Source organism: Mus pahari, chromosome 2, assembly GCF_900095145.1.
Source record: "Mus pahari chromosome 2, PAHARI_EIJ_v1.1, whole genome shotgun sequence".
In the NCBI taxonomy this organism is placed as follows: Eukaryota; Metazoa; Chordata; class Mammalia; order Rodentia; family Muridae; genus Mus; species Mus pahari.
This window is the reverse complement of record NC_034591.1, coordinates 88,710,969-88,721,641: the sequence shown is the minus strand read 5'-3', so window position 1 is coordinate 88,721,641 and position 10,673 is coordinate 88,710,969. Positions and strand designations below refer to the sequence as shown.

Below are 10,673 nucleotides of genomic sequence, written 5' to 3'. Positions count from 1 at the left end.
CGGACAGAAAGCCTGGAGTCAAGGCGGGCGATTTGCACACTAGGTCGATGGCATTGTGGGACTTGTAGTCCCGATTGCAGAAGGGCCTAGGAACCACTGTCGCCGCAGGACTACATTTCCCAGCAACACGTACTAAGCAATACGCGCGGGCCAGGTTGCGCAAGCGAGCTGGTTTCCGGAGGAGTTGGGGGTGGGGCGGCCGGAGAGGCTGGAGCGAGGCGGCGGGATGCAGCGCCCCGGGCCCTTCAGCACCCTCTACGGGCGGGTCCTGGCCCCACTGCCCGGGCGGGCCGGGGGCGCGGCCTCGGGCGGGGGCGGGAACAACTGGGGCCTCTCGGGCTCCCACGTGCAGTTGCCGGGGCGTGCACATTCGGAGACCCGCGGCGACAAGGGAGGCTCGAGCGCGGGCGGCCCGGCCCCCTCCACGATGTCCAAGGCCGAGGAGGCTAAGAAGCTGGCGAGCCACACGGCGGTGGAGAACCACGTGAAGGTGGGCAGCTGGTGGCGGCGTGATGGCTTCGTGCTGCGCGCCCAGGGCACTGCCAGGGTGCGCCTGACTCCTGAAAGGGCGAGGGTTGCGAGAGAGGGGAGAGGGTGAGCCTTGGACCCGAATTCGCGCTGTTCTTCCCAACCCTGGAAAGGCCTTCTAGACGCGGAATGGGTGGGTGTCAACTCTTCCCCCAACTGGAGCCTTTCCTCCAAAGATTCCCTGTCCGGCTGGAACTGGGTGTACAGTAGAGCCTGGCAGTCCCCCGTTTTAGAGTCTTTTCAGGCTGTCAATGCGTGCCTCCTAATCAGCCCATTGAAAATGGTGAGCCCCGAGGCTGCTGTTCTTCACTTCTCACTTACCGGGAAGCCAGCGGAGAGCTGTTTTGCGAAGTGTTTTGAAATTCTACTCCAAACAGGCTTTTCAGCTCCTCCCGCTGAGGAGCTAGAGTGCTGTCTTTACAAAGAAGCCATCAGGTTACTGTTGACAGGGCCGGGTGGACAGACATCTGGAGGTGGGTGCAGATGTTTTGCAGTTACTCAGTAAGGCTGTGTCCACATTTGTTAAGTGGCAGGTGTGGTGCTGTGAGTGGACTCTTAGTGTAGGTGGGTTTGCTGTCCGTACGTTGCAGGTTAATTATCTTAATTTTATTACTTCTGTTGCCCTGTGGTGAAGTTTCCTGGTCTTGTTTTCTATTTCTTAGATCGCGGTATGAGAATCCATATCTCCGTTGAAGGGAATTCTTTCCACTTGTTAAAGCTGTGCTGCCCAAAGTTACTTTGCAAAGATGCTGTTCTTTGAGCTTTATCTTCTTGCCTAGGGTGAGGGTGGCCTGAGTGGGCGGGGCCGGGTCTGATAACCTCAGGATTGCCTGTTCTATAGAAGAACACCATTTTTGTTTCAGCAGGGCTCTTAGGCTCTTCTGTTCTGGGGTAGCTTTTTGCTCATCTAGTTAGCATAGGATTTTATACTCGAATTAAGAGGGTGTGGGGTATGAATTTGAATTTGAAATGTGTAATTTGGCTTTGTGTTTGGAACTCAGTGCCACAGCTGTAAAACTGGGACAGTAAAGAGAGTTCAAAATGCCTTTATGAAGTGACTTAATAGACTGATAAATGAAATCCATACCTCAGGAGAGCCCATTATCTTAGTTATCCTGTTAATGTTTAGTGGTACATGTCTCCTTGACCTTTGCCTTATCGTTATGTATTTGACTAAATTAAAATCTGCTCCCAGCACTTGGGAAGGAGAGGCAGGTGGATTTCTGAGTTCTAGGCCAGCCTGGTCTACAAAGTGAGTTCCAGGACAGCTAGGGCTATACAGAGAAACCCTGTCTCGCAACCCCCTCTCCCTTCCAAAAAAAGAAAAAGAAAAAAAATCTGCAAGCCTTCCCCTCATGTTCCAGCCACATTCAAAGGACTTTACTACTTTCAGTTTTCCCTTGGCTTTTTTCTTAAGGAGACTAGGAACCGACGATTTCCTCTTCCTATTTTTGAAACTCAGGCTGGCTTTGAAACCCTCCCTTCCCCTCTGACTGGCTGGCTAGCACATCTCAAGGGAGGAACGTGATGTGTGGGCTGTGCTAGCTTTGAAATCTACCTGCTTCTGTCCTGAGTGCTGGGATTAAAGGTGTGTATCACCACTCACCTTTACCCTCTTGATTCTGCCTCCCAAGGGCTGGCACTGTAGGTCGGTGGCACACCCAGCTCCCTCTGATCATGACTCCCAGGCACTTCAGCATGACCTATGTTCTAGTCTTCTGTGCGTATCTCTTGCCCGACTCCCCGTGAGCTGTGGGAGGAGAGTTAACGTTATCTATACATTCAGCATTGGGTACAGTGAGGGCTGCCCAGGCAGTGGTCAGTGAGTTGTGTGGAGTGGGAACACTGATATGGACGTTGGGCGTTGTGGGTTTGATGGCCCTTTTGGTAGGCTCTCTGAGTGTGGGGTTTCCAGTCCCCTCAGCCCTCTGGTGTTCCACCGTGGCTATTTCTACTCCAGAGTAGATGCAGAACTCAGAATTCTCAGTTGAATCTTTGTTACCAGGTCCAGACCTGATTCTAAAGGTGTAGTTACCTCAGAAGGGTTAGTGTACACAGCTCTGCTATCCTCATGGTTTGTTGCTTCATCCTTTGTTCTCTGTGGAGCCTGGGCTTCGATTTGAGATCGGCTTAGCCTGAGGAAACTAGTGGGCAGATCGTATTAATAATATCATTAGTATTTTGGGCTTTTTTGAGACTTAACTAGGTATTTTTGACTGCCCTGGAATTCACTATGTAGACCCGGCTGGCTTCAAACTCACAGAGATCTGCCTGCCTCTCCCTTTCTTGTTTTTTTTTTTTTTTTTTTTTTTGAGACAGGGTTTCTGTAGCCATGGCTGTCCTGGAACTCACTCTGTAGCTCTGTAGATCAGGCTGGCCTCGAACTCAGAAATCCGCCTGCCTCTGCCTCCCAAGTGCTGGGATTAAAGGCGTGCGCCACCACCACCCGGCTGCCTCTGCCTTTCTAATGCTAGGATTAAAGGGGTGCGTCACCAGTTTTTGTGTTTTTAAGCCCGTTTTACTAACATACTATTCCAAACTCGCCAAATACACCAAGAGCCTTAGCACATCGAAGCCAATCTTGTAGATTCATGAGATCACCCCATTGGACTTGATCACATGCTGTTTAGCATTGCCTTTTAGAAGGGCTAGCAGCTGTCGGGCTAGTTTGCAGGCAGCGTTTCTCCAATTTGGCTTTGGCAGGGCACTCCTAGATCTGTTATTTTGTTTGAAGGTGGCGGGATCGGGCAGACCCTGCAATTCATCTAGAATAGAGCCTCTCTGATATACTGAGTTGGCCTTTGTGCTACATGACTGCTGGGACTGATGTGAGCTAAAGAGGAGTCTGGTAATCAGATTTGGCCTCAGGTCAAATGTGAAGGTCAGGTTAAGTTTACGTAGGCTTTAGGAAATGGAGGTGTTCACCATTATTTGGATACTTCACATCTTGATATTTAGCTGTCTTAAATATTTTGTTAGGTTCCTTTACTTGACTCCCTTGGATTTTGATTTCCTGGGACAGCTGATGACTTTATTAGGTGCACTGCCTTCTCGATGGCATTCTGGCAGGTGAAATCTGTAAAGTTGGCTCTGGTAGGCTGAGCCTCTTGGATTATTTGGTGAGTTTGGGAGAATGTGAACCTGGGCGTCTACCAGATTAAAAGACTACCAGATTAAAAGACACATGCATTGCTGAGTGTGATGGCTTCTACCAGGTTTAAAACACAAATTGCTGGGTGTGGTGCACACCTTTAATCCCATCACTTGATAGCAGAGGCAGGCAGATCTCTGAGTTTGAGACCATCCTGGTCTGCATAGTTCCAGGGCAGCCAGGAGTACCTAGTGAGACTCTATCTCAATAAACAAGCAAACAACACACAGACATTGAGTCCCCTTGCTTCCTACTGCCCATCCCTCTCCTTCTGCAGCCACCTGTGCAGGCTCCATCTGTGCAGGCTGTGTCTGTTGGTAAAAGAGATCCTACTATGTGTCCTGTATCCAGAACCTCCTGTCTTCCACCCGTTTGCTGGTGCAAGTAAGGGTGATGGCCTGCTTGCTATCAGCATTGAGGATTCTGTTGCTACAAGAATTCAACAGAAACCTCGGGAAGACCCTCAGTCTATTGTCCTGAGAGCTGCTGTTGATCAAGATAAAATTGTGAGGGCAGGCAAGAAGTTTGCCCACAGTGACTCTGTCAAGCCTCTGGCATGTGGAGACAACCTAGCTACTTGGTGAACAGGCAAGGCTGCAGGCCAGTTCCTGACAGACTGGATTGGCCAAGAATGACTGCCTCAAGTCCCTGGGTTTAAGTGCCTGTGACTTTTGAAGGCTTAAGTGAGGATTTCCTTGCAAAAGTACAGTTTCCCTCTGTCACTTCTTTAAAAACCCCACAGCTTGTACAGTGCTACCATTTACTTGAGGTGCTTTTAACATTGCCTTGTGAACTTCCTTATGCAATAATCTGAAAAGAGTCTCCCCACCCTCCACAGAAGCCCACAGACAATGATGGGCAAAGTCTACTGCAGGTAGGAGAGGTCCAGCTAGAAACATTTTTAGTGTGTTAAGTGTGATTGACATCAGGATTTAATTTGTTTGTATTTCTAAATTCCTTGTAGTTGTTGGTCATTCTTTCTGTCTTTTAGTTTTGGATTTAGTCTAATTTTGAGAAGGAACAAATGAGGCATGGGATCTGGGCCTGGTAGCTGTGGGGCCACCCCTGTGTGTTACTGGGGATTTTAGCTGTAGCTTAGTTTCTTCCTCCTACGAGGAAGTTTCACAATAGCCTTTCCCTTGCCAAGCAAATTGCTAATAGTTGTCCCACTCCAAGAAATTTGAGAAACCATGTTCTTTTAGCAATCTTAACTTCTTGAATTGTTTAAAGTGAGGTTTTGTGTGTGTGTGTGTGTGTGTGTGGTCGATAGGGTTAAAAGACGATTTTTCTTTGTAAGGTAAAGTGATAAAGACATTAACTGTTCTTATATCAATATTTTATTCAACTTATTAAATTAATGGGATATGAATAAAATGAAATGATTTTTTTAAAGACTAGAATTTATTGTATAATAAATGTAGGGTAATGACGAGTTGCATCTCATAGAACACAGTGAATTAAATTTTATGGACAAGATATACTAAAAGTTTTCTACAGGTTGAGGTCAGCCTTTACAGAGCTGTAAAATTGCACACATTCTTGTAGGATTGCATAATACAGGCAGGTGCTGCAATTCTATTGAAGGAATCTATTAATCTTTGGCTTACTCCAAAATCTTCAGTTTTTTTCTTGCATTGTTGCAAGTGGGTCTCTAGGTAATAGGGATGGTTGTGAAATTTGGCTTATTAAGATATGTAGGTCCTCTTGGTGTAAGTTCTTGGTGGAAGGCAAGCAAGTGTGGGTCTTATAGGCCATTGTTTCTCAACCTTCCTAATGCTGTGACCCTCATGTTCCTCATGTTGTGGTGATGCCCAACCATAAAATTATTTTCATTGCTACTTCATAACTGTAACTTTGTTGCTGTTATGAATCATAATGTAAATATCTGACAGTATATCTGATTTGTGACCCATGTGACAGGGTCATTTGACCTCCAAAGGGGTTGAAACCCACAGACTGAGAACTGCTAGTCTAGGCAGTGTTCAGTGTCAGCTGCTGCTCTGTTGTTGTTGGTTTTGCTATAGCCTGAAGTAGGGTGTTCCGGACCTTTGGAAGAGTAGTCGGGTGCTCTTACCCACTGAGCCATCTCACCAGCCCCTGAGACAGACATCTTAACTGTGATAGTGATCCAACAGAGCAGAGTTTGGCCAGCATTGCTTAATTATGTGTCTCTCTTGCTCCCTTCCTCCCTCCTAGCAAAAATCAAAGCTCACACCAGTGCCCTGGGGATGGCCAAATGCTTGCATTGTGTCTTCTCAGTGAAGCCACATTGAGTGAAATCCTTTGACCATTATAGCTCCATTCTGGGATTGAAGCTGGACCTAACACGCTAGTCCTCACAGTGTCAGGCCTGCAACCCAGAGTTTTGCTATGGGATGCTCTGCACACAAAGACTTACTAGGCTTTCATTTTCTTCCCAGGAAAAGTAGGGCCCCTTGGATAGCCGGATAGAAGGAAGATTTACTTCTGGAGTCTCCTCCTCCCCTCCCTCCTGCCCTGTTCTTTTGCTGACTTGGGCAGAATTCTGGCTGGCAGGCATGATGTATCCCTGAACTTTCTTGGGTTACAGTTGTGAAGATGTCAGTCTCCTGTGTTCTAAGAGCTGAGCTTGTGTGAGAGCGAAGCCAGAGTGGGGGCCCAGCTTTCCATGTTCTCAGGCTCTGGTTTCCCAAACCCAGCTCGGCCCTCTCCCTTCCCTCTCCCTCTCCCTCCCTCTCCCTCTCTCCTCCCTCTCATATCCTCCCTTAGATTGGCCAGGAATCTTTCACTATTATTTGCAGGCCATTTCTGTGAGGCCAGCTTCAGTTACTGTGGGGTTGCTATATGGTGTAAATACTTGAGCCACCAATTATTCATTTGGAGTGTGTATGTGGAGGAATGGTGAATGGGGATGGTGTTAGTGTCAGAAAGGAACGAGGAGGACTCTGTCTGTGGGATAGCAGGATAAAGTACAGCTCTGAGGTTCAGAGGTTACAGGTAAAGTAGGTACGTGTCTTGCACCTGTGCTATGAACTGTTGTTCATGATGATTTTAATGCTCTAAAAGTTTTGACCAAGAGAGTAAAACTACCGTAGTAATGAATTTTGCTTTTCCATCTCTCTTTTTGGCAGAATAACCAAGTGCTGGGAATTGGAAGTGGTTCTACAATTGTCCACGCTGTGCAGCGAATAGGTACGTTCTCGTCCTCAGACTGGACTGTTTCCTGTATGCTCCTGGGAGTAGGAGGTGGAGGATGGGGAGGGAATGGGCTCAGGTGTGGCGGCTCAGGTGTGGCCTTTGTCTTAGTCCCCACTCAGCCTTGTAGAGATGGGAAGAGCATGTTATTCATCTGAGGTTAGTTGAGTGTTTCTGTTCTTAGGAAAGAGGAATTTTCAGTTCTCTATAGCTGATTTTGGGGAGATGATGCCTGTGTTTATTGTGTATAGCTAGAGGAGAGAAATTGACTTAGGTGAGGCCCCAGCAGAATTTGATGGTGTACACACATCACGGTTTCTGTATTGGTCTCAGGTTTCCTCGGAAACCTGTGTGTTTCTCAGACAAACAAATTGAGGTCACAGTCTGTGACAGGACAAGGATGAGGTCCCTGCAGTTGGTGACTGGTGTTTATAGGTATGACTTCACTTTGATTGGGTCCTCTCTGTACTTAGGAAAGGCTCAGGAATTATCAGCTCCGGTGGCTGCTCAACAGGTTCTGTAGCCCTGCTCTTTGTTGGTGAAAACAAAGCCTGTGAGAGGCTTGCCCAAATGCCCATCTTTGGTCAGGGCCTAGGAGGCAAAACCCAGGTTCCTATTGTGATCGGGAAGTGGCTGATGGGAGATTTAGTGTTCATTACTTATCTACCTTAACCCTGTGTATGGAGGATTTTAGGCCACAGAAATTACTGTGGCTTCATAGGAGTAACTTCTAAGCCTTCCAAGAGACAGACTTGATTAAAAGACTCGACATTTAAAGAAGACAGCTTTTTTTGTTTTTGGTTTTTTTTTGTTTGTTTGTTTTTTTGAGACAGGGTTTCTCTGTATAGCCCTGGCTGTCCTGGAACTCACTTTGTAGACCAGGCTGGCCTTGAACTCAGAAATCCGCCAGCCTCTGCCTCCTGAGTGCTGGGATTAAAGGTGTGCACCACCACGCCCGGCTAGAAGACAGCTTTTTAAGACTCATTAAGATTTCCTGGAAGTTTAAAATGAATAAACAAATTTAAAATTAATACGTACCTCTCCCAACTTTTAATCATCCTCTGGGGTCTATAGATCCTTGTGTTTCTTAATAAATACAAAGTGAAGTTCTGATGTTTCCTGGAAAGGCATTGTAGGATTGTAGCTAAGATTGAAAGTCGGCTGCCAGAAGGGCTGTGGTGGCCCACACCTTTAATCCCAGCACTGGGGGAGGGAGGCAGGTGGATCTGAGTTCAAGGCCAGCCAGCTTGCCCTACCCCCCCTAAAAATAAAGGGAAAGGGAAGAAAGACCACTGAGGACCACATTCCAGCCATGGGGTAGCTGTGTGACTACTTCTCAGTGAGTCTGTTTCCTCATGTGCAAAGAAGATAGTCATAACTTATCTCTTGGGCTATCTGATTAAAAAGGTTGAATACACAGTTCTTAGCAAATTGCAGACACACAGCCGCAGTACCATTGAAATGGCTTTTCCCGTGGTCATTCTTGCCTCCAGGCCCTCTAGTGTCTGGAGAGGCAGCTGCCAGTGGGAGATAGGCCTTTGGCCTTTCCCCTTTGGTTGGATTTGAGAAATGCACGTGTGACCAGAAAATCAATTGTGGGGAGTGGAACAATACCAGTGTGACTCTTGTCTCCACAGCTGAAAGAGTGAAGCAAGAGAATCTGGACCTCATCTGCATCCCCACATCTTTCCAGGTATATCACGTTCCATGTGTCCCCGTCCATGTCTTAGCCGCTGTCAGGTCTTCTGGGTTCCAGTGTACTCTGGCTTTGTGTTATCCTGGATGGTTTCCTCGAGGGAGCCAGGCTCAGGGAGGAGCTGACCAAGCGTTTGGTATAGTTTTTTGAGACAGGATTTTACTTACGTTGCCTTGGCTGACCTGGTCTGTAGACTCATCTTCCTGCCTCTGTCTCCTGAGTGCTGAGATTAAAAGCATATTCCACCATGCCTAGCTGGGGGTGTAATTTTATTTGTTTCATTTACTTTGATGTTTTCTTATGAGTTGGGCTCTGTTNGGAGTATGCAGAGACAACTGTGTGGTCTTTAGCCTCAGGGTCTATTANCCTGTTAAGGGATGAAGGAACTTCTCAAAAAGAATTTGTGATGTTATAGTAATGTAAGTGTAGTTCACGGTTTGATTATACAATAGCAGAACTGGATGGGGAATGCAGATCCCGGAAAGAGAGAGAGAATAAGTACACTGAGAAGCTGTTTCCATCTGACTTTATAAAGTTCTATCCACCAATGGCTGTTTCAGTGAGGGTTCTCCAGAGAAATAGAACCAAGAGAAGCAATTGCTTTACAAGTGGTTTATAGGAAAAGTTGAGTATTCCCACAGTGGCTGTGTACAGGTGGGAGAGCTGGGAACACTGAAGAAGCTGGAAGCCATAGTTTTATCTGTTCTTCCCTCTCCCTCACCTCTTTCATCCCACTTGATCGTTCTGTTTCAACCCCCCCCCCCAATGCATTCATAACTACCCTATTTCCCCTTCCTAGGGTGAGCCAGTCCATCCCCAGTCTCTTACTCTAGACCTAAACTCTGGTTATATGGACTACAATCTGTTTAACAAAGACTTAACAGCTAACAGCCATGCTGAGGACCAGCCCCTGCTTGGAGAGGGGTTCTGAGAGAGGGGGTGTTTGGGGCCAACAACTTGAAGTCAAATTGAGGGTCAAAGCTGGTGGCCTGTGCTCTCCTCGAGACAACTTTCCAGCCTGCTTTCTCTCTGTTCTGCTTTCTTTCTCTCTGATCTGCTTTCTCCAGACAGCTCTCTTTATGTTCTGCTAAAGACAATTCTCCAAGCAGTTTTCCCTTGCTATTCTAAAAAAATTTTGGATAGCTCATCTCTTGCAGATCATAAGCCCAGTCTTTTATTTTACAGATCAATCCAGTCATTTACTCTACGTTTCCTTTTGATTATCTTATGAATCAGTATCTCATGATCCCAGCCCCTTAATTCTTAGGAGAGAGCAAGCACACATTTTCTTTTAACATTGCAAAAGAATTCAAAAATCTGTCTACCTCTTAAGTATAGACAGTAAGATAACTGGGTGGGGAACCTGTCCTGAAATTACTTTTTCTACCACACCTAGATCTAATAAATTAGCTCTGTCTGCGGCTGATCTTGAACTCAGGAATCTGCCCTTGTAAACAAAAACTAATTTATCTGGGTGGGATCTCCTGGGATGGCCACTCCCTACATTCGTTTATCTCCTCCTCTAGTGTCTTTCTAACAAGTTGGCTTCAGATTCATGAAGCCCCTCTTATAATTCATATTACATCCTTATTTTTTGAGAAATTATATATTTTTGAACTCATATTTTTAGAGTTATTTTTCACAGCTTTAAGGGCTGCCCTGAAGGCCCCAGTGTTTACCATTTTGCTGAAGCACTAGACACACCTTTGCCTCTGGGACTCATTTCTGACTATTCTGGAGTCATCTTTAGATTCTCAGAGAGGAGGAATGTAAAATATGTACTCTATCATACAGACCTTATGCCCATGGCAGCCTTGGACACTTACTGTGTTTTACTCTGATGCTTAGGCATCTGGTTTTGGGATGACTGTAATTCTAGGTCTTTGTTGATAAGTTTTTTTGTTCCTTAGTTCCTGTTACCCACTCTGTGGTGGTTGTGGGTGGTTGCCTGATAGAGAGTGCTTTTGTGTTTCTGCCAGGTGTAGTTATAGGGGTGTGAGGAGATCCCAGGGAGAGCTTGTTTTTTGGTATTGGGTGTTGACACGCAGGAATGGGGAGTGGGTAGGATAGAGGGCAAAAAAAAAATCCTCTACATAAGACAAGCACCAGAGAAGCCAGGAAAAG

At 46.4% G+C, this 10,673-nt stretch overlaps 1 protein-coding gene across 1 annotated transcript in view; it reads left to right on the top strand.

Annotated features, from left to right (window-relative positions):
- Positions 1 to 206: 206 nt before the first annotated feature.
- Rpia (ribose 5-phosphate isomerase A) overlaps positions 207 to 10,673 on the top strand; it is a 28,099-nt gene continuing 17,632 nt past the window's right edge. The window contains exons 1-3 of the mRNA XM_021191415.2: positions 207 to 490; positions 6,790 to 6,850; positions 8,491 to 8,546. Coding sequence (XP_021047074.1) covers positions 227 to 490; positions 6,790 to 6,850; positions 8,491 to 8,546 — 381 coding nt within the window. The 5' untranslated portion in view covers positions 207 to 226. The remainder of the gene's footprint in view (positions 491 to 6,789; positions 6,851 to 8,490; positions 8,547 to 10,673) is intronic.